Source organism: Coffea arabica, chromosome 6e, assembly GCF_036785885.1.
Source record: "Coffea arabica cultivar ET-39 chromosome 6e, Coffea Arabica ET-39 HiFi, whole genome shotgun sequence".
Taxonomy (NCBI): domain Eukaryota; kingdom Viridiplantae; phylum Streptophyta; class Magnoliopsida; order Gentianales; family Rubiaceae; genus Coffea; species Coffea arabica.
Window position 1 is genome coordinate 10,717,139 of NC_092321.1, and position 22,618 is coordinate 10,739,756.

The following is a 22,618-nucleotide window of genomic DNA, read 5'->3' on the forward strand; positions in this document are numbered from 1 at the left end:
GTGTATTTTTCTTATTCGTGTGTACGTATTATTTATGTATACACGGGTATAGTTGTGATAATACACCGTGCACGTAAGTTCTGTCTAGGAGACTGGGTTTTAAGTGGGACCGCTTGTGACTCCTCCAGCCTTTCCTGGGAATTTACTTGGAATGGTAATTTTGTCTAAGGAGATTGTTTCGACGATCTTTCCTGGAAATTACTGAATCGGTTTAATCACTAGTTGTAATTTTTTGAGTGGGAAATTACCCGATTTCCCCAACACTCTCCACATAAAATGTCCCGAACCAGATGCATTACATAATTACGATTCTCAAAACATATTTCCAGAAGGTTCAACTTGTTGCTCGAAGTACAACTAGAGAAGCCACAAAGCCCATAATCCACTAATTAAGCTTGGAACAACCCATGAGAAGTGAGAACTTGATCGTCGATATCTGCAAAAAATCACCTGAAAAGCGAAATCGCAAAATTAGAAATGTCAAACAAAAACTTTGCCAACTTCAATATTTTTATGTCTTTGAGAGCTATGACGGAAGTGAAACGTATACTTTTTACCAAAAAAAAGTTTTAGTCTCGTAAACGAAAACTAACCAAAGTTTGTAAATATATATATATGTGTGCGCGCGCGCGTGCGGGTGTGTGAAGATTTCGTTTGGACATCATTCTTCTTCGACTGATTTTATTAATTCCGTAGCAATGTAAATTTTTTTCCTTTAAAGCTTAGACTTCAAATGTTGCTAGTTTTTCAAGCCCAAGGAGTATAATGAATTTATTTTAAACGGAAAAGGTTTTGCTGTAAAAGATATGTATAGAATCACGAATTCTAGGGTTTTAAGGAGAGAAGGAAATCCATGACTTATCCTCTAAAAAATAAAGATGATGTCAATTGACATTTTTTTTCTAATATTTTGAGCTCTACTTTTTAAACATATGACCAAAGGCAAAAAAAAAAAAAAAAAATTTTTTGACCAAAGGAAGCAACGCTTATACACAAGTGAAAAACATCAAGCCCCACTTTTATTACTAACAATAGATTCAAAAAGATACTATATAGATAATATACAATGCCACATCACTTAAACTAGAAATATAGACATACACCCGACATCCTTAAAACTAAAGTATAAAAATACAGGATTACTGTCCTTTGATGCAACCTAGGTTCAAAAACATGAAATGACAAATACAATTTAGAAGCATTCTCTTGCCAAAGTTTTAGCATCACCATTCTTTTACCCATCCGCAAACTACTGCAGGTTGGAGTCTGAAACTTCACGTAGATTTTTTGGTCCTTCATTTGCCATGCCTCTTCGGGTATGAACTAGAGGAAGCTTCTGCCGTGGAGTGCTGTTGGAGATAATATCCAAATGAAGCAGATATTGAGGTACGACATACGTTTACCATTAGGTTTAACAAAAGTTTTTTTAAGTCCAAAAGATTACGCATGCTGTTTGCACAAAACAAAGTAGACTTTGATCAAGTGTTAAATCACTTGTTTTGTGGCATTAGATATAGCCATTATTTGTCAAACAAGAATTTTGACTTCTTTAGTCCACGACCTCAAAATCGTTGTTAGACTTCCACTTCATCATGAACACTAAAATCATTTATGTGTTCGCATCTTTCTTTCTGACATTTTCTTACGAAAGCAAGAAATTTGTTAGACAAACCTAAGTCCCGAGAATACCTTCAAAAGCCGGCAACTTTTGAAGGCTCTCAGGAGACTTATCTACCCAAACCCCACCCCCCCAGTACCGATGTGGGATAGAAACTCCGACAAGGGCCAAGCCCCGTGGGCAGCCGCTACTAAACCCTAAAGAGGGCAAACCACACAACCCAGACAACCCCAGCAAGGTTTCTTTCTGACATTTTTTTACGAAAGTAAGAAATTTGTTAGATAAACCTAAGCCCCGAGAATACCTTCAAAAGCCAGCAACTTTTGAAGGCTCTCAGGAGACTTATCTACCCAAATCCCAACCCTCCAGTACCGATGTGGGATAGAAACCCCGACAAGGGCCATGTTACCGATGTGTTCGCATCTTGAATGTACAAAAAGTTTATATATTTACTGTATTGACGTCACAAACTTTACCAGTCAATGTATAACTGAAAACATATGTTACAAAATCTATTGGTACTAGATATTTCTATATTTTTACCAAATTGGCTGTTAGATATGAACCCAAATTTCATGCTTATTACATTAGAATAAATGAATGTAAAATGTATGATATTTTACACACTTATCATGTTGGTTTCTCATATTAAATTGTTTAAATATCCCGTGATATCAAATTTAACTGCCTTTAAATATTTGATATTTTGTATTAATTATTTGGAAAAAATGGATTTTTGTAAATGGAAGTTATTTGTGAAAATATTATCTTGTGCTTTATATATCGTTCTTGCAAATTGTACGGTAGGAATAAGTATCAACTATCAAGTTATTAATTAGACGCTGTGGGAGGATAAATAATTATGCTCTCAATCTATTTTTCAAAGGAGAAAGCCAAAGTAGAAAATTAATCAATGCTCACCGAAATAGTTCCTGAACCCATATTCCAATTATAGCAACCGCGAACAACATCGTCTCTTATTTTTTCCAAATCCAGGCTATTACGATTCCTTCAAGAGATCAAATACCAAACCAAAGCCTCCATTGTTAAGAATTTTGACAGCTTTTTTCTTTTCCACTAAAGATACAAAATTAACAACTGAAAATGAAAGGGAACGAGGCTGTAGTCATATATATGAGCTATATCATCATCGGAGGGATCGAGATTACAAGTAACCATGTAGACTACTACTAAAGACTAACCTTGGTACATCACCGTCCTTCAACCTATGCACCTTTACTTCGTTATTGTCAACGGTGGCAACAAATTTAGAGTCCATAAGATCGCCCTGCGAGACCTTCAAGTTAGTTGGATTGCCATCTACTGTGAAGAAGTAATCTGGAGCACAACGCAAATGTTCAGCGACACGCAGCAATTCATGCCTGCAGAACTTTATTTCATTAATTTGAGGGTCTGGATTGTGCTCTCGTAACTTAGCCTTGGCCATACGTAGCTCTACATCCTCGCCACTTTCAGTGGCCCTCAAACCGACAGATTGGCCGGATAGACAAACAATTGATGTCGAACTGTGTTTATTACCCATCTTTAGAAAAGGGATACTATGCAACACACAAAACTAAACTTGTGAAAAAAAAAGACGGGTTAATCAGAGCTTGATTTAATACGCTAATAGAAATGATAATGACGAGAGAGAGGCCTCTCAAGTTCAATGACACCAAAAATGAGCGTGAGAGGCAGTGGTTTTTGGTTGAGCGGTCAAGGGATGGATTGGTACTAGTTATAGGACTTCGGAGGAGAAAAGTGCTGTTACTCATAAGTGATTCTAGAGTAATTCAATTATGTATTTTATCCCTGTTAGAGTGTACGTAAGTTTTACAATATTTGGTGTAATTTTCTATTAGATTGGTGTAAAAAAATATTTGGTAATTGTACTAAATATTGTTTTACACCAATTCATTGAAAAGATATATCGAATATTAAAAGAATTACACTAACTTAAGGAGAGTAACGTGGACTTGTGTAATAGAAGATTTGTTGCTTACAATTTTGTCGATCCCCTCTTAGCTATCTTGGTGTTTGTATATTTGCTCTTTCTTCTTTGTGAAGAATCCTGAATATAAAAACATGAAAGCTCTATCTTTCTTGCCAGTTGCGATTTCTTTTCTTTCCAATCCCCAGTGAGTATGATGTCAAGTTTCAGAAGAAACTCATTAGAAATTGGAGGGCTACGCGAGTAATTAATTAGAGACCAATCGCAAGTCTGATCGTATAAAAATAACAAAAAATAAAAAAGGATAAAAGAAAGATAGGAATATCAAATTACAAGATTTTCATTCTCGCTCATGATGGTACGAAACTGATTATCAACTCAAGGAATGCATTAATTATTGCCAAGCTGCTTGTATCATGAATTAAGAATTAAAATGGCTCGTACACTGAAAAGAAATGTGTGCTTATTGCGGGTCCATGCAAAACATTTTGATGCTCAAGCCGATAAGATTATCACTTACTAGTTTAGTTCATTTTCATTGGTTCATGTGTGGAACAACTTGGTTCTGCAGGCTCTCCCGACGACAGATTTATTACAATCTCATGTTTCTGTTGAGACCGTATGGCCCCTGAATTTTGAGAAAAGCTAACTTCTACATTTTTATTCAATATTACCAATTGAATTAGTGATATATATTTGAAAAAATTTCAATTATGTTATCACGTTTCTGCGCCTAACTGCCAAGCTAAAAAAATGCAACCACGAGAAAAACCTTTTTTTTTAAAAAAAAAAATATAGGAAAATATTGGTCCACCCCTCGACAATAATGGGCTAGACTAACCATTACCTAAGGGGAGAGAGAAGGCCCCCCTCGTCCACAAAATGGAGGAATGAATCTCTCCTACCACCATTTTGCAAGACAACATGGGGGAACTCTGGGAAAATCACTAGTATTAACACTCTTATTGTTCGTTACAAAGGAAGCATATTTAAAAAGTTATGGAAGTATAGCTCCACATTTGAGATTCCAACCCAAAGTTACAATTTGTTTATTCCTGATTCTCGGCTCAAAATATCTTGCTTTCTAAAATTTTGAGAAGGGATAATTTTAGAAACCTTCCTTGAGGTTTCTTGCTATTTCACTTAGTTTGTTTTTGACGTTTTAAAAATTACACTTACCTCTTTTGATTTGACACTTTGATAACCAAACTTTAAAATAGAGTCAAAAATTTAATGAATAACCTAAAATACCTTTATCTTACAAAGTTCAATTTGTTCTTCTAAACAAAATGAGTGTCAAGTTTTTCATACTAATATTTGTTATTTGATAATCAATTATAACAATAAATCTTTTGCTATAATATGGTATTTTTCATAGTGCTTTATTGGGAATATAAATTCTTTTTAAGATAGAGAAGAAAGTGCTATTTTATTTTCTTTAAAGCTTATGGACTATTTTTTAATAAAAATTTATGGGCTAATTTAGTGGTGGAACTATCATAAAATGTTAGTGATTTTGGACCATTTGGTTTTAATCATTGTTGACTTATCCTTGATTTTGATACCAAATAAAACAGCTACAAAAATATTGGAGGATATTAAAAGTTATCAAAAAAATATTAATTGTTTAACGTTTAATTTGAATAGATATTAGGGACAATATTGATAGTTCTTCTATACTTCTGATGAAATATAAAAAAAAAAAAAAATAAGAAGGAAAAAGGTAAAAAAAAATACTGGCATAAACATGGCAACAAAAGAGTTTTATTAAGAATACTAATGTTAGTATTATCATTTTAAATGGGTAAGAGATGTAGGTGTAATTTTTGAAACCTTAGAAGAGCCAAGTGAAATTATTAGAATCCTTAGGGGAGATTTCTGAAATTATCCCTTTTGAAAACGAAGACAGTAGTATCGTTTCAAGCTTTTGGACAGTTTTTCCAAGATCATTAATCATTAATAGCACGAGAAAATTATAGAGCTAAATGGAAGTCTGGGAAGGACCATAGTTGTCATCTGCGCAGCAATATCGGCAGGCTTCCCGACGTACAGCAGATACCCAAATATGGAACTCAGTTTAGAAATCAATGAAGAGATGGCGTAACCAATGATGCATAATCTTGACGTGAGATTAATAGTGAGTTAATATGTGTAGAGTCCAGATTAATATGTGTGAGTTAATACAGTTGTTCCAGATGTCGGAGAACCATAAGATTTGCATCTCCACACGAGAAATCTGATTATCATACCTAATATATATATATATATATATATATCTGCTTCCGTTTTTCCAGTCGAACCTAGCATGCAATGTCATTGGCTGGTTGATTGTAAACTAAGTTTGCTAACCAATTGAATTTGTTGGTGGAGAGGACAAGTCTCGCGATCATTGGAAATTGACCTCTTCTGGTGATCCATTGAATATGCTCGTAGAGTCAAAGAACATATGTAATCATCCTCAAGGACAATGTACATAAATAAACAAACGCAAAACACTTTGGCAGTCAATCTTCAAAGATTAAAACAACAGAGAAGCAGCGAACTTAAAATCTTCCAAACCAAATATATGTATTACATAACTATAATTCTCATAACTTAGTTTATAACTTGGCGGACGACAAACAACTGGAAGCAACCACAAAACATCAATCTACTAAGCTTGGAAACTTGGACAACCCTTATTGAAGCTTTAAAATTTAGCACTGACCAATTTATCTTGCCGTTCACTATGTCTGCAAAAAATGACCTGAAAAGTGAAATCCAAAAATCATAAATACTGAACAAGAAATTTTCCATCTTCAAAATTTATTAGCACAAATTCAGCTGTACTGGAATAAACTACTAGAATAGTTCCAACAGTATGCATACTTATAATAAGTAACCTTATGTATTAAAGAAAACAATTCAGTATCTTCTAGATCAATTCATTTCAGTTTCATAGACTGCAATCAATAGGTAGTTTTCATGATGGCGTGTGTTTATTTTTTGTTGAAGTAAAACTTTCAAAGTATATTTTAAATTGTGCTTTGGGACTGTTTACTTGAGTTGTTAACTGCATACAACATAAGATTAATTACTCAAATATTGCTTGTGCGCTTTTAGGGGCATCTAGAAACGAATATCTTCATTTGAAGTTTTAACCTGGTACTCCTCTCAAGTCTTTCCAAACATGAAACTTTAGATTTTCAATTCACTCAATGACTTTCTTAAGATTTACCTTATTTGTTTGTCATAAATAATTTTTTTAGATCAACTTGTATCCTTTTTATTCAATTTATCTAATCTTTTTTAGTTTAAATTATAAGAGTACTCAATGGTACTTTGGCAAACAAAATGCTTTTAACATTTATATGATGTTTCTAGACATATGGACTAACTTTTTTATAGTGAAATTCAGAGTAGGGGAGGCAGCTAGGTGTAATATTCAAAACTTTAGGGGAGCCAAGTGAAAGGTTTGTAAACCTCGAGAGAGGTTTATCCAGAATCAACAAGAATATTCTAGGGTAAATTTTTAATTTTAGATTTTTTTTCTATTAAAAGTTTCAAAATTTAATTAACAAGCTAAAAAAAAGATATAAAAAATGATATGTGGTAATCAAAATCTTAAAGTAGATGGAATAATCAAAACAGAATATGCCCATAATGTTTAACATTAATTCCTGTTGGCATAGGATGTTCATAAATTTACTCGTTCTGTAGTCTATGGTATCATATGTAATCGTGGTTCAAAAATTTTTCAACGTCCAGTGACTTCTGAGCAAATACTCTACTAACAGAAATATAAATAAAAGGAGAAATCTCACCTAGATGGTCCCCGTGCCCAAATTCCATCCATAATCATTGGCTTCTATTATGTTCTCCCAATCCAGGTCACCGCCATCCCTTCAAGAAATCAGTCAAGTACCACTTTTAAGTATTATATGAACCCGGAAATAGAATGATTTTGTACTAGTTATGGACTAGTGGTATTTCGAAAGCATATATAGCCAGCATAAACGAACTCACCGCGGTTCTCTACCCTCCTGTATGCCATGCAGCATTATTTTTTGACCCTCCACTTTCACAATAATGAGATGGTAGCTGATAAGGTTATATCCCTCGACCTCTAATTCTGTTGGTTCGCCATCCACCTTGATCTTGAATGTTAGAGAAGAATTTGAATACTCTGCAAGATCAAGAAGCCGGTTTCGATCAACCCTCAGTACATTGATTCCCGGATACGGAGAGTAATTTCGGGAAGCCCTAGCTATCCTTCCCTCCAGATCTGCGGCAGATTTGGGTGCTTCTAGAGAGACACATTGGCCTGTTATACAAGCAAGTAATGTCTTTTGAGGGCTCATTTTTCCAATTTTTAAGGTGGGAAATCGGGACAAATATTCAAGGGCCGGCGAGATTTTGAGACAGGTTTCCTCCTGATTATCACGACTGATGAGCTAGACTTAATTTGATTGAAGCTGGTTTTCTCGGGTGCTGTCAACTTTTATAGAGCTTCGAGTCAGGTCATCCAAACCTGAAAGAAAACCCCAGTCACGCTGTTCCGTGTTCAGCCAGATATTCAATTTTAAACTTGCTAGGAAAACCATCAGCAATTTCATTGCCTTTGCTAACCAACTAGTCGAAGCTAAATTGACCATCAGAAAAAAAAATTTAGACGGTACGTAGTGGTAGTAATGTGTGTATGTGTGGGTGTGGGTGTGTGTGTGTGTGTGTGGGTGAGTGCTTTGGCTAGACTTTGAATTTTGGACATGCTCGGAAATCCATTAGCAATATACTTGGCTTAACTGGACTTGACTTGACTTTAATTTTCACCGGGTAACTTCGGAGTGCAGAGAAAGGCAAACATACTTGTGTGTTTGTGTGGGGGACGTATAAGAGCAAAAGCTATGCACGGGCACTGCAAGGAGCAGCTGATTTTCGTCATAACCAAAACAAAATTTCTATACATAATGAATTTTGACACTGACATTCAGCTGGATTTTTTAATGGAGAAAGGTCATATACATAGCATCATCAATTAGCTTCACCATACTTGCATCATGTGCATGCAGAACGTATGGAAGATGACGAGAAATATATGCCTGAAAATATAACATATATGTGAACTAAAAGGATAAACGTAGGAGTTTGGTTACCCATAGAAAGATTAATATGTATATATTTGGAAGGCATCTTCAAAGCCCAGACCACTGTCATTTACCCGAATCCTCTAATTCTGTAATTTTATTTTTTTTTTCATTCCTCTCATGGCTTATATTAACACTGAAAAGAACGAATGCCAGAAAGATTTTCTGCGAATGTATTTTAAGGATGACCAAACTATTTAACTATCAATTCATTCCAATTCCCTATATCCCAATGTTTTCTACTTTTGCGATTTTCTGGAAGACGAGCGTAAGAAAATTTTTTTTTCAATTCTTTATATATATATTTTGGCAGAATAAGGAAAAACTCAAGGGCTGTTACTGTCATTTGAGACCTGGTCTGCAGCCATGTAGACCTGGTTTGCACCGCGTAGATGCTGATAGCACGAATGCGACATCACAGAGGAAAGGATGCACTGCAACTTAAAATTTGTAGTTGATTTTGAGCAGTCGCATGCATGAATGGAGAAAAACGTACGTGTTAGCTACTTTTATATTAACTAAATTGTGATCAGACAAACAATGCGTTGGTTACACTTCAATTTGTGAACATTCAGTCTCTAGCACCTGACTGACTTTGATTAGGTTCTGAAATTTTTTCATTTTTTTTCCTTTTTAAGGCTATAAAAATGAAAGAAAAAAATCTTCACAAACTTGAAAATTGTGGTTCCATGTTCCAGAATTGTGCTGCTCTTCGAAAGTATTCTTAATGTAAGACACATAAGGCATTGCGCATGCTTAATGTTGCAGAGGCAGTTTTCCGTTTCATAGTTTTATGTTTATGTTGGAAACTAAACCAAACCGGACGGTCCCTTCGGGGACATCGGATAGACCAAATCCGACGGGACTTGGGAGCTTCAATTGATTGACCCCGCGACGAATGCTTGATTTACTTAGGAAACTTGGGTCGCAGTTGTTTTAAACTTCTTTCTTCAGAAACTTATGGTTGGTCTACCAACTCGACTTGAAAAGAAATAAAACTTGCATGGGCAGTAACCAAAAAAAAGAAAGTAGAGTTTCCTTTTTTGTCAGAAAATTTTTTACATGAGCAAACCTTGGTGCATATGTCAAATCAGACAAGAATACAAATTCTAATTTTACAATTAATGATTGTGTTAAACAAAATTTAGCCAAAACGGAAGGGAGAATCATATACATGTCATCACTTTCTGTATAATTAAGCTTTCCGTTGACTGTGGAGTCAAGTAGCATAAAACTTACCTCTAGAATATCAGAAGTTGGTTTATGGTGAGTTAATTACTCTTTGCGAAGCATACCTTATTTTTATCTTTTCTTGGGTACGGTACGGAGCAGTCAATTTCAGAAAACAAATGAAAGGAAAAGAACAAAAAATAAAAAAAAGAACCAATAAGTTAAGTTATATCCATATTGACCCATTTGCCCAACTATGTACACCTTCTGCATAAACACTTGCGCCCACCCTCCGCATACAAACACCAATCTACACAAGTCAAACATATGATTGATATTTTCTAATATATGATCTGCATGCACGATAATTACTAGTCGTAATTTGAATTTAAATTTTAAATTTGATACATTTAACATGTATCCACTGTTATGCTTTAAAAATATGTAATTTTGTAGCCATTTGATTCTCAAACTTCCTTGTCCTCCCCGCTTCTTCCTTTCTCTCCTCCTCTGCCTATAAAAACTGTAAATTAAAAAATAAAACAAAAGGAACACATGGACTGGCATGCAATTATTAGCTAGGTGCGAATTACTAATTAAAAACCTTGTTAAAAAAAAAAAATGTACTCTTATGTTTTATTGGGTACTATATTTTAGCAAAAGACCTTAAGTCACAGAATGAAGGCGGAGTACCTCTATTAATGAAAGAAATCTTTGAGTTTCAATCAAATTCAGCAAAGCCCTCGAACCTCTGCACTTACTATGAAGTACGAAGACAGATTGAGGTGCATCTTCCGTTGTCGTTGTTGCACAGCTCAATGCAGTTCCCGAAGTCGTAACTCTGACAATTGTCACTTTTGTAGCAAAGAATCACCCACGAACCAAACACCAAAATGACTAGAAACACAACAAACATAAACAAGCAGAACATAGAAATAATATTTCGCCTTTCGTGTTTCTCTTTCAGAAAAGGTGGCACTGGTCGACTACCAACTCCGGCAAGATCCAGTTCTCTTTCGTGCGTTAGTCGATCATACTTCCGAGTCAATTTTATCAAAATTGATAGATTAAGTAAGCCCGCAATTACAGAGAGGGAAATGGGGAGCCAACGGTATTGGCATTTGAGGGGTGAGGGATTACCAAAGATGGATGTGAAAATGACACCTTGGAAGACCAAGTAGTAATTTGAAAGCTGAAAAATGTCCTTCAATGTTTGTCGAATTTCCTTCTCTCCTCTCTCCATTCTCTTTTTCTCTTCGGATCTTGAATCTTCATTTGCAGGATTGGCCCCTGCCTCGGCAGCAGACAATTGCGAGACAGAAGAGAATGGAGAGAGTTGAAGCCCATCAGGGACAGAATAGCCTCCTCCTCCTTCCATGGCTAATGATTCAATCAGTGATTTGTTTTTGAGAAGCAAAAATCTTTATGTCACTCACTCTACTTCACTAGTGCTTCTGCATGTGACAGACTATACACTAAATGACTTAATGGCATTATCATGTTAAAGGTTACAGTATTCTGATGAATATTGTTCATAAATTATGATAAAAGTTGTACGAGGGTCAAATTGAAAACACCATTTGGACAGTGGAAGACAAATAACGACTACGATAAAAAATGCACCCAATTAACTTGAACCATTCTACAAGATGCCCATATTTTTGTCACGTTGTCAATTTTCATATTCTGTCGTTTTCTGATTACCTGTCCCTCTATAGTGGCTGCCTATAATCATAGGCTAATTGATTAGATAGTAAAATAATTAAATAAATAAAAGATCCCTACTAGAAGCACTGTCGAAGATAACCACCATCCTTTGGTTGGTGGTCACCAGTCATTTAAGACTTGATGGGGTGTGAAATCTTGTCTCCCATTAATTGTCGCATTAAATGGTTTTCTAAAAAATTCAGACGGGTCCGGTGGTGGTTCAGGCCCCACCGACTCTCCTTAGACTCAGTTGAATATCTCCCTTAAATTAAGATAGTGTAGGATACTATAGATAAAAAATGACGATTGACAAAAAAAAAAAAAAAAAAAACACTGTCGAAGGCGACAGGGTGACGGACTGGAAATTTGGCAGGGCTTTTGGATTCCCGGTAGGTCGAATGTTATGCATTATCGTTAATTAATTTTGAGAAACATATAAAACGTACATGAATAAGATCATTTCTTAGTTGGCCCGGTTGGCTGCATATTTAAACATATGAAACAATGAATTCCTTCAGGGAAAAAAAATAAAATGGAAATCAATGCAATTCATTTCTTATTTACTCACCTAGATGTAATGTTGAATTATTTACTTTCTACGAATTTTAATCTGTCAACAGTGTCTGCGTGTGTGTGTCTAAGGGATTAAGGGTCTTTACAATTATCAATAGCAATTGCATGGTGCCTTACAAACACTATTAGAACAAATTTAGCATAAAAATAACAAAAATGGACATTAACATAGTATACAATAACAGTAAAAGTACAATAAAATTTCTCTATCATTGAAATTTGTTGTGTTCTTACATATTGTTATGTTAATATCTAATTTCATTGTTCTAATAGTTATATTTACTGCCCTGGTGCTTATGTTGTACGGTGCAATTGTCACTGGTAATGCAGATGCTCCTAATCCATGTCTAAGGGTGCACTTACCAGTTACCATTCCCAACATCATAAGGCCTCAAAAATCAAAATTGGACACGAGGAACACGAGAGCTGTTCCATTTTTTTTTTGGGGGCTTTTCTCATGTGTATTTGACAATTTATTGGCTGTTGTGTAAGGTGAGAATTGTGGCCATCTAGAGCTTGCAAAAAGAATAACAATGAGACAAGAGATCGTCAAAAGTTATGCACTTTAGGTACAAATCATATTAGACGTCTTCCACAACACAAATACTTATTCTTGCTTAAAGCCATAAAAATATTGATGTTGCAATATTAATGTAGTACGCAAACAAGTACTCTTTGTTATGCATACCTTAGTATTTTAAACCGATTTCAAGCATTGAGAATATGAAATTAGCTCATAATTTCTTTCTACTCATTTATTCTTTTTAGTTCGCCCCCGGGGGTTAGTGCGACCGGTCCAATAGCCTCCTCTTCAGGAGCAAGGTCCCGTGTTCGACTCTCTCCCCGTACCGCCCTGGAATCCTTGGGGCAGGCTCTTCCAGCCTGGGGGGATTAGTCTGGTCAATTGACTAGGATACCCCCCAGTCGACAAAAAAAAAAAATTTATTCTTTTTAGTTCATTTGTCATTTGTCATTATACCGTATAGTCGAGAGATGCAAAACATACTAGTTGGTGCAAGATTGGATTCCAATTTTCTATTAAAAAATTTGTTACGTAATAACACATTTTCTTTTTCTTTTTCTTTTTACCCCACATACATTAGATTGTTACATTAGATTTTTCTATAAGAAAAAAATCCAAAAATAACAATTCAAAAACGGGACCTAAGTTTTTCATGTGCAATTAGTAATGTAATCACATATAGCACACTTAGATCTTTGCAACTAAAATGCTGATATCCTAGGATTAATCATACTAGTAATTTTTTTTTTTTTTTTGTCAGTGATCATGTGTGGTAACCTGAATCACCAGACTAATCCACACGTGTCCCACACCAACTTGCCCAAGCCGTGTGGGTTATTTCACCAGGGATTCGATCTTTTACAATGATACTCACCTAACTAGACTACTACCACCCGATCAAAGCCCCGGGGCGATTAATCATACTAGTATAACTTTTCTCAGTTTCACTAAGTTGTGTTCCTTCTGATGTGAAATACCCCTACCCAATCTGAGATCTCAATGATGCATGCCAAAGTTGGCATATTACCCACTTGCAATTGCCCATACCCAGAATCACGGAAGCCCACAGTGGCCCAAAGGTCCGCTGACCGTTTGTCCACTTGGCAAAGAAAAAGTGCAAAAGATCTTTCCTCCTCCTTAAATTCCAAGTCCAAAATAAAAATCGAAAAAGGAAACGGATAATGTAAAACTCCAGATATTTCTTTCAATTTTCATGTGCGAGTGCCATCCCGTGAAAATATCAAATCTGGGTACAACATCCCCTCCACGCTGTACAATATCAGTTGCCGAACCTCCATAAATATCAATTCTAGGTGACGTTTGTTTTGGATTCCATCTGTTTTGCTGTGATAACACACTTTTAAGATATTTAATGAGCATCATCATTATCTAAATTTAGGAGAAGAGATTTTCTATCTCAAAATTTATTTCTAAGACAAGCTCAAAGTTGCTGCTTATATAGCAACTTTACGTTTCAAAAATACCAAGCAAAGTTTGATCATTTAATTCCGAGCTGAATGTATGCATAAATATATGCCAAGAATTTTTAAATTACGTATTATCAAATACAATCGATAATTAAAAAAAAATACAAAAGATGATCAGGCTGATATGTGCAACCTGATAAACTAAGCTATTTACAAAGTGAAGTCATCAATAGCTTAAGGCTTAATGTGTTACAAAAGACAAAAACTTTTATGGGAATGTATTACTTGTTTTAAAAAATTACTTGTATGGAAATGCATTATTTGATTGCATCATTTGTTTAAAAAGATTATGTGACTGCACTGTGAACGCATTTTCAATCAGTTATTTATCTTTTCAATCAAATTTTTTTTTATCTCACATTACATTATGTTAAGAGTGTGTTAATCCGAAAAACTCGATCATATGCGGATGAATCACATCCAGATCAAGAAATTATGCAGATCAGATTCAGATATCACTTTTTTGTGATCCAGCAAATATTCGATCCGATTTGCATAGTATTTTTTTTATACATTAAATCCACTAATTTATAATAGTTTTATCTCTTGTTTCTTATTTTTATATCCATGTCTTCTTTTAAAATAGACTTTCTTTACATATGGTGTTAAGATTTTAAACATATTATCATATAATTTGTGAATAAAAAATTATTGATGAAATATTGAGCCTTATTTGTTTGAATCAAAATGAGAAAAAAAATACAAAAGTTGCTTTATATTGTAACCAAAAAATTTAATTTTGACTAAAAAATCTTTTCTTATGACTAAAAATTCATGTGTAAGTAGAACAAATCACTTACATGATATTTTTGAAACTTTAATACATTTAATTTTCATTTTATCAATTATTATATAAGTAATACCTATGCTAATTGTTATTATTTTTCATCCATTTACACGGAAAGAAAAAAAGAAAAAAGAAGGCCAGATTTTTTGTTTTTTCTTTTTGGGGCCAAAGCCAAACTTCCTATCGAGAAGACAGCAGGCGGTGGCAGCACGCACGCTTGTTGTTCCCACACCACCTACGTGAATTAAGACCGGCAATTAAACCAACCGTAGACTCAGCGCCCAATTCACACCGAATTTCTGCTCCGATTTTGCCACTCTTCTGTGGATCGGTCTTTTCTTTTGTTTTCTACCCTTGCTAATATTTGCCCCATCTTCCCTACCACTCATTCATTTTCCTCAACCCACATAACAGAAGCCCCTCTCCCAAACCCCCTCACCAGAAACAAACCCAACCCTAAATAACTCGAACTCTCCCAACTCAATTCACCCTTATTTCTCACCCCTTTTGAACCCTTCAAGCAATCATTACTGGTAATTGTTGATATCATCAGTATTATGGGTTGATGATGGAGTGGGACAGTAATTCTGATGCAAGTGGAGATGATGAATTTGTGGAATACGAGGAGGAGGAGGAAGATGAAGTAGAGGTTGGATTTGGGTCGAATGGTTTTTTGTTCAGCGGTGGTGGAAATGGTGGTAGTGGCCCTTTGCCGTTTCCTGTGGACTCATTGCTCCAGCCTGCCCCTTGTGGCTTTGTGGTTACTGATGCTTTAGAGCCCGACCACCCCATTATTTATGTCAATTCTGTGTTCGAGATGGTCACCGGTTACCGGGCCGAAGAGGTCCTCGGCCGCAACTGGTCAGTTCCCACTTCTCCTCATTCTTTGCAATTTCCTCCTTTTTTGTGGTTTGCTGTGGTTATTCTTATTTGGGTTTTCTTGAAATGCTTTCGGAACTTGTGTCTTCTGATTTTCCATGTTGATTTCTCGTGGTTTGGAGAATTTGGAGGGAAAATATGGTAAAAAGGAAGAAAATTTGTTATTGTTTACCGAATCATGAAAAAATTTGGGGGTTAGAGTTCGAGGAGAATTGTCAGCTTATATATAGCTTTAATTGGGACATTTCCTTGTTAATTTTGCATAATTTTGCTGTTCTAATGTAATTATGTTCTTTGTTTCAGTTTTGGGCTTTTTTGCTGTTAACCTAGTTAGAGTTACTTATTATTGCGAAGTTCCTTGCTTTTTGGGATGTCATTTGCTATAGGACAAGGTCAAATGTACCTTACTTCGAATAAAACAAATTCTGATTATTTTGCTTGCTTAGCTATCGGTTTGTGGTTGATTTTTTTTCGGTCGTAGCTTATTCTTCATGATTTATGAAATGGCTAGTATTGAGGAAACAGTTACAATGTTTAAAAGGGGAAACCCTGCTTATGTTTAAGAAGGGAAGTCTTGATTGACATATTCCATTACCTAAAAGAGATATAGCTAGTTCCTGCAAAGTGATGATATTTTGTGTTCTTCATTTTGTATACTACACAGAATGATTAGGTCAAAGGAAATATATGTTATCTCCTCAGTCCATGAGTTGACAGCAGGAAGGAATCTGGTGATTTGTAGCCAAATTGGGTTACTAGAATTTTGCCCATCACTGCAGAGATGCATTATCGAAAAAATCCTACAGTTAGTTAGGAGAAGTATGGTTTCTAGTCTTCATCATAACTTATTATTATCAATGTTAGACTGGAACTATTATGGCTGAATTTGTATAGGGGCTTCAACTTTTAGACGGGAAAAAATTTAGATGTTAATCTGTGAATGATATATAGTTCTTACCACTGTTTCTATTGTTACGCATTACTTCATTCTTTGTGCATCCTGCAAGAGAGGTAAATTTTGTAGCAATACTTTTCCATTCTCAGATGTTTGAAAAATGAGTTCTGCATGTAATTTTTGGGGAATGACTAGATCCCAAGGGCAAGAAAATAATAAATTAGTGTAAACAGCTTTCAAGAGGCTAAAAATGGCTGAGAGTGTTTGAAAACCTCACCGAGGATGGATTTTACCGAGCTGTTCTACCTTGTAAGTCAAATGATTTTAGCGATGGGCTGTAAAATAGGGAAAATGCTTCTTCCACACTCTGAGGTCTGAAAACCTTGGGCTCTGACTTCTTTCATGTAGCATTTTTAGATTCTGTGCTTGAGGGATGGATGAAAAGCTGTGCTGGAGGCCTTTGTCTATGTTGTTCAGCTGTTCAAAGTATAGTTGGGAAAGACTTAGATTTAGAGGTCTTGCCAGGTAGAACTCTGAAATGAAGTGGAGAGAGAGCACTCCTTTGCAGTAGGTCATGTATGGTTCACTGTGGTTGATGGGGCTTTGATATTGTGATGTAAAATGTCCATATAGTAACAACTAGCATGCTACTTTACAAGTTATATGGTGATCAAGGGGTCTTGGTTGGCCTGTATTTTTTTCTTTTCAACTTTTATCTTCTATATGCTTGACTCCTCAATTGTTGGTGTCAGATTTTTCTTGACTATCTGTTAAGGAAGATATTGAACCATTTAGTTAGTCAGAAGAGGAAAGAAATCATGGTTATGTTATTTGGTTATGTAGAAGTGTATTGTTGTTGCTGGATAGTCAGTAGATGTTGCTACTACTCCTTGATTTTATGACCCGTCAACTGGATTGGAATCAGTTTGTCTTGGTTGTTCTATTAGCTCATACTCATCTTAGATCTGGTGAAGATTTTTTTAGCCATTTAAAGATATGTGCTAGAGTTGGTTTTAGAAGCAAAAAGTGATGAAACTTGGGTAATGGAGTTCTGTTTATAAGGTTGAGGTTTTGCATGAGCAAGACCCTCAGTACTTTGACTCTGGAAATGTTTTGGGCACAAGCCAGGGAAGGAGGACATAAGAAACTTCGGCATGTTCTCAAGCAATATGAAATAACCTTCTCCGAATGGCTAGGGAAAAAGTGAACGGGATAAAAAACCTAGACCTGGACAAGAAGTATGTCATAACGGTTGGTTGTCTTGTACATTATATTTGTCTTTTCTGCGGAGTCATATCCAAGTAATTTAAATGTAAAATTGTCCATACACACCAAAGTACTGGATTGCTATAAACTCAATCTATTGAGACGAAAAAAGGTGTGTACTTGTTTATTTGGAATCTGTACTCATCCAAGCGAGCTGAGGGACAAAAGATTGGTTACCGGCAATTTAAACATTATGGTAAATTGTTTCAAGGTGGCTTGGAGTTCTAAATTTACTTTTCTATCAGTTTTATATGGACTGACAGTACAACATTTTTTCTCTACACAAGCATAGTTAGATGCATGCCATGTGTACATGAGGAATTTCTCCAAATCTTCATATGGACTATGGGCATGCATCTGCACCCTCGTGTAAAAATTTTTACACTGTCAGTCATATAGGATTAATCTCTATGCTCACGTGCATTCAGATATTGTCACTTCCATGTAGATTCAACTTAGTTCTTTATACTTTTGTTTTCATATTGTTACCAAGGAAACTGGTTTAGGAACTGTGTAAAGGCTGATTACTGTGGTTGTAAATTTGGAATAGATGGCTAAAGTTGAATAATAATTGATTTGTTTTTAAAGGCAATGTTGAATAATTGATTGTTTGATGCCTGGAGACTGGATTTCTTCCCCTGCTACTAATTGATGGTGAAATATGATGAGTTGGGTTAATTAATTTGTGGTCTACTTCATATCTTTTATTGTCTGCACAATGTAGGATAATATCCATCTGCTACTTTATGCTATCTGTTCATATTTTGTCATTTAACTATTAACATCGGTGGTTATTGATATTTACTATTTGCATTTCATTTGGACGTAAATTGTATTTTTGTTATCTTAATATCATCTTACAACTACTCAAATGTGAAGAATATAACTTTCATTGCATATGAAGGTCTTGACTTACTGTTGGGTGTGAATTCTGCTATTTTGCTTGAATCCTTAATATGTTCCACTGTGTTCCAGTTAATGGCAATTTGAGTAGGAAGAAAGTAATGTCTGATGCCCTTCCTTGTGCATTAGAGTACTTGAGTGCACTCGATGTTATTCTTTATATTCACTAAGAAATTTGATGTTTCATTCTTCTCTCTCCTACTCCCTCTCTCTCTCTCTCTCTCTCTTTAATTTTTTTTGGGGGGGGGGGGTGGGAGAATGGAGTGTTAAAGGGGAACGGGGGGGTTGTTCACCCTTTTTAGCTTCTCACAAGTTTTTCCTTTTATGCCTGATTTTTCACAACATGCTTGCTCTGACTACTATCTTTTCCAGTGATAAAGTTCCAACTGTCACAGAAGTCTCTTTTGGGATTTTATTGCTCGTTTACTATTTGACATTGTTATCTCTCACCTTTTTGCTTATCCAAAGGGTTTCTATTGTATTCTGTGACATGCAATAGTTACCACGTCCCTTACTGTCATTGGCTTTCCTGCAGTCGTTTCTTGCAATGCAGAGGCCCTTTCGCTAAGCGAAGGCATCCGTTGGTGGATTCTAGTGTTGTTGCTGATATTAGAAGATGCCTTGAGGAAGGAGTTGAGTTTCAAGGGGAATTGTTAAATTTTAGGAAAGATGGATCTCCCTTGATGAATAGATTGCGTATGACACCAATATATGGAGATGATGAGGCAATAACACATATTATTGGTATACAGTTCTTTACAGAAGTAAATCTTGATCTGGGTCCACTTCCTGGATCAGTAAGGGAGTCTGCAAGATCATGCGATAAATTCCGCTCTAGCCTTTCTACTTTTGGACCAGTTTCAGATGGGAAATACAATATAAATCGAGGGCTGTGTGGGATTTTTCAGTTGAGCGATGAAGTTATATCTCTCAAAATTCTTGCACGGTTAACTCCAAGAGATATTGCATCTGTTGGCTCTGTCTGTATGAGGTTTTATGAGTTGACAAAGAATGAAGATCTTTGGCGAAGGGTCTGTCAAAATGCATGGGGCAGTGAAACAACTCGATTGTTGGAGGCAGTACCTGGGGCTAAGCGACTTGGATGGGGTAGATTGGCAAGGGAACTTACCACTCTTGAAGCAGCAGCCTGGAGGAAACTAACTGTTAAAGGTGCAGTTGAACCTTCTCGTTGTAACTTCAGTGCATGTGCAGTTGGGAACCGTGTGGTTCTTTTTGGTGGAGAAGGGGTTAACATGCAACCTATGAACGATACTTTTGTCTTGGATTTGAATTCAAGCAGCCCCGAGTGGCAACATGTGAAAGTAAGCTCTCCGCCTCCTGGACGCTGGGGTCACACGCTTTCTTGTGTGAATGGATCTCATCTAGTTCTTTTTGGGGGCTGTGGGACTCAGGGTTTGCTTAATGATGTATTTGTGTTGGATTTGGACGCCAAGCATCTGACATGGCGTGAGATATCCAGTTTAGCTCCTCCCCTGCCAAGGTCTTGGCATAGCTCCTGCACTCTTGATGGGACCAAGTTGATAGTGTCTGGTGGTTGTGCAGATTCTGGAGTACTCCTGAGTGACACTTTTCTCCTTGATCTCTCAATGGAGAAGCCTATCTGGCGAGAGATACCAGTCACATGGACTCCACCATCTCGTTTGGGCCATACTCTCTCTGTTTATGGTGGGAGGAAAATTTTGATGTTTGGGGGTCTTGCCAAAAGTGGTCCTTTGCGTTTTAGATCAAGTGATGTGTTCACCATGGATTTGAGTGAGGACGAACCATGTTGGAGATGTGTAACAGGCAGTGGGATGCCTGGTGCTGGAAATCCTGGTGGAATTGCTCCGCCTCCAAGACTTGATCACGTTGCAGTGAGCCTCCCTGGGGGCAGAATCTTGGTCTTTGGGGGTTCAGTTGCTGGTCTTCACTCAGCTTCCCAGCTCTATATTCTTGACCCTACAGAGGAAAAGCCTACATGGAGGATTCTGAATGTACCTGGTAGACCACCTAGATTTGCATGGGGACATAGTACCTGTGTTGTTGGAGGCACTAGGGCCATAGTCCTTGGGGGTCAAACTGGGGAGGAGTGGATGCTCGGTGAGCTTCATGAGCTATCATTGGCGAGCAACATTAACTGATTTGGGAAATAACGAGTGAATAACTCAGCAGCTATCAAACCGGAATATAGAAGGAGCTTTCCTATCTCAAGAAGCATGATTCTTTGAGCATCCACTTTGTAGAGGTTACTTTTCCCTTGTAGAAACACAGGCATCTATTGCTGTGGTACGTGAACTCTTCTGCTGTGCCCGTCTTTTGTGCAGTTTCGGTATATCACAAGGGATATTCAAATCTGCTTGACCTGCGTTTAATTTTGTGAGATTTGTTTTGGTTGTTCTTCTGAAATCATTTCAGGTCATCACCCTTTCTAGGCTAGATAGAGCAATAGGGTACTATATGTAGGCTTAGAGTATCTTGTATGCCCATGTGTTGTTGTGATTCAGGTTCTGTAAGTTGAAACCCAGGAAAGGAGCATTTGAAAAATGATGAAAAGTGTAAACCGAAGTATGGGGTTTGTCTATGACATTTGCTACACTGGGATTTTTGCCCCTACCATGTTTTATATAGCACATTCATGTCATAACACCCTGATGTATTGGCTGTTGTGCCCATGAACCGTTTCATCTTTACTTTTGTGCTGTTTGAATCAAATTTTAACAAGATAGTCATATTGCTTATTGCCAGTGTATGAATTCAATGAGCCGCTTAGTTAATGTCCATCAAACTTCGGGGTGGTTGGATTTTCTAGTGTTCGGGTTATTTTAGTTTGCGGAGTTAAATGCCTTCTTAAACTAGTTTTCTTGTTCTTCTTTTACTAAGAGTTCGTATCATTTCTTTATCATGTATTTTATGTTGCAAATTGTTAAGTGTTACTTTGTTCATGAATTTGTTCGAGTTGAATATCAGAATTGAGAACTGAGATATAATTGAGATGCTGCTGGTGCTCCTCTTTGCCGTGGTTAGCCAAATCTGGTGCCCAGATCTTACAAAAGAAAATTGTGGACAGAACAGACTTGAGTAGCTGCGTAGCCAGTGGAATAGAATCTTTTGGGTTTTCATGATCAGTACTTGCCTTTTGCACTGATATGATATACTGCCCTAATAGCCCTGCAACGTGAAAATTCTAGACGAATTGCATATGCACTCATTTCTGGACGAATTCTGCTTACGGTGAGTTTCTATATTGGGCAGGAGTTTAGCTAATCAATTACGTAGGCTTTTGTTGAAATTTAGGAAGCATGTTGTAATGTATCTATCCTAGCAACATTTCTGCCAGATCAAAATCACCGAACTGCCTCTTTCAACTCAGCTGGATGCGCCGGTTATACTGTTATAACATCAGCGGATATGATTACCAAAAATCAGTTTTTGGCAAAACTGCAGCAGAGCCTAAAAAAGGAAGAAAACTGGATTGAGATTTCACCATCAAGTATTTTCCTTCTCAGAAGCGCAAAACAGGATTTAAGATCAACAGAGATTGATCTTCATTGATTGAAATTAGGGGACAAATGAATTTGAATGGAGGAGTCGAAATCTAAGTTCGGTTTTAGTGGAATTACAATTCTTAAAAGATTAGAAAATTATTACATCCAAACAGCGGATTTGAAATCCATGTCCTCCCGAATTCTCCAACCCAAAACACAACCCACTGTCTGGAGTCTCTAGACAGGGAATG

At 36.4% G+C, this 22,618-nt stretch overlaps 2 protein-coding genes and 1 long non-coding RNA gene across 6 annotated transcripts; 1 reads left to right on the top strand and 2 right to left on the bottom strand.

The window, feature by feature from the left end:
• Window positions 1-277: 277 nt before the first annotated feature.
• LOC140010015 (uncharacterized) lies at window positions 278-3,391 on the bottom strand. 4 transcript variants are annotated; one of them, XR_011817272.1, is made up of 4 exons: window positions 2,821-3,391; window positions 2,540-2,627; window positions 1,228-1,349; window positions 278-450 (listed from the first exon to the last, which is right to left on the bottom strand). XR_011817272.1 is itself a non-coding variant. In XM_072056394.1 (3 exons), the coding sequence occupies exons 1-2, from the start codon at window positions 3,159-3,161 to the stop codon at window positions 1,250-1,252; spliced, it is 441 nt and encodes a 146-aa protein (XP_071912495.1). In that variant the 5' UTR covers window positions 3,162-3,390; the 3' UTR covers window positions 278-450; window positions 1,228-1,249. The 4 variants fall into 4 exon arrangements, 3 of the variants coding, with proteins under 3 accessions (XP_071912495.1, XP_071912493.1, XP_071912494.1); XM_072056394.1 differs by lacking the exon at window positions 2,540-2,627 and having other exon boundaries at window positions 2,821-3,390; XM_072056392.1 differs by lacking the exon at window positions 278-450 and having other exon boundaries at window positions 987-1,349.
• A 2,696-nt stretch (window positions 3,392-6,087) lies between these two features.
• LOC140010055 (uncharacterized) lies at window positions 6,088-8,000 on the bottom strand. The gene is made up of 3 exons (XR_011817317.1): window positions 7,575-8,000; window positions 7,373-7,451; window positions 6,088-6,315 (listed from the first exon to the last, which is right to left on the bottom strand). It is a non-coding gene; the product is annotated as an uncharacterized lncRNA (long non-coding RNA).
• Window positions 8,001-15,072: 7,072 nt separating this feature from the next.
• LOC113696107 (adagio protein 1-like) lies at window positions 15,073-21,620 on the top strand. Its single transcript, XM_027215444.2, has 2 exons — window positions 15,073-15,800; window positions 19,418-21,620. Exons 1-2 carry the CDS (start codon window positions 15,505-15,507, stop codon window positions 21,021-21,023), a joined length of 1,902 nt encoding a protein of 633 aa, XP_027071245.1. The 5' UTR covers window positions 15,073-15,504; the 3' UTR covers window positions 21,024-21,620.
• Window positions 21,621-22,618: the final 998 nt, after the last annotated feature.

Coding starts and splice junctions, on each gene's coding strand:
- LOC113696107 (XM_027215444.2), top strand. CDS start 15,505: ATGATGGAGTGGGACAGTAATTCTGATGCAAGTGGAGATGATGAATTT. Junction 15,801..19,417: donor GAGGTCCTCGGCCGCAACTG/GTCAGTTCCCAC, acceptor GCTTTCCTGCAG/TCGTTTCTTGCAATGCAGAG.
- LOC140010015 (XM_072056392.1), bottom strand. CDS start 3,161: ATGGGTAATAAACACAGTTCGACATCAATTGTTTGTCTATCCGGCCAA. Junction 2,628..2,820: donor AAGGACGGTGATGTACCAAG/GTTAGTCTTTAG, acceptor GATCTCTTGAAG/GAATCGTAATAGCCTGGATT. Junction 1,350..2,539: donor TGGGTTCAGGAACTATTTCG/GTGAGCATTGAT, acceptor TATCTCCAACAG/CACTCCACGGCAGAAGCTTC.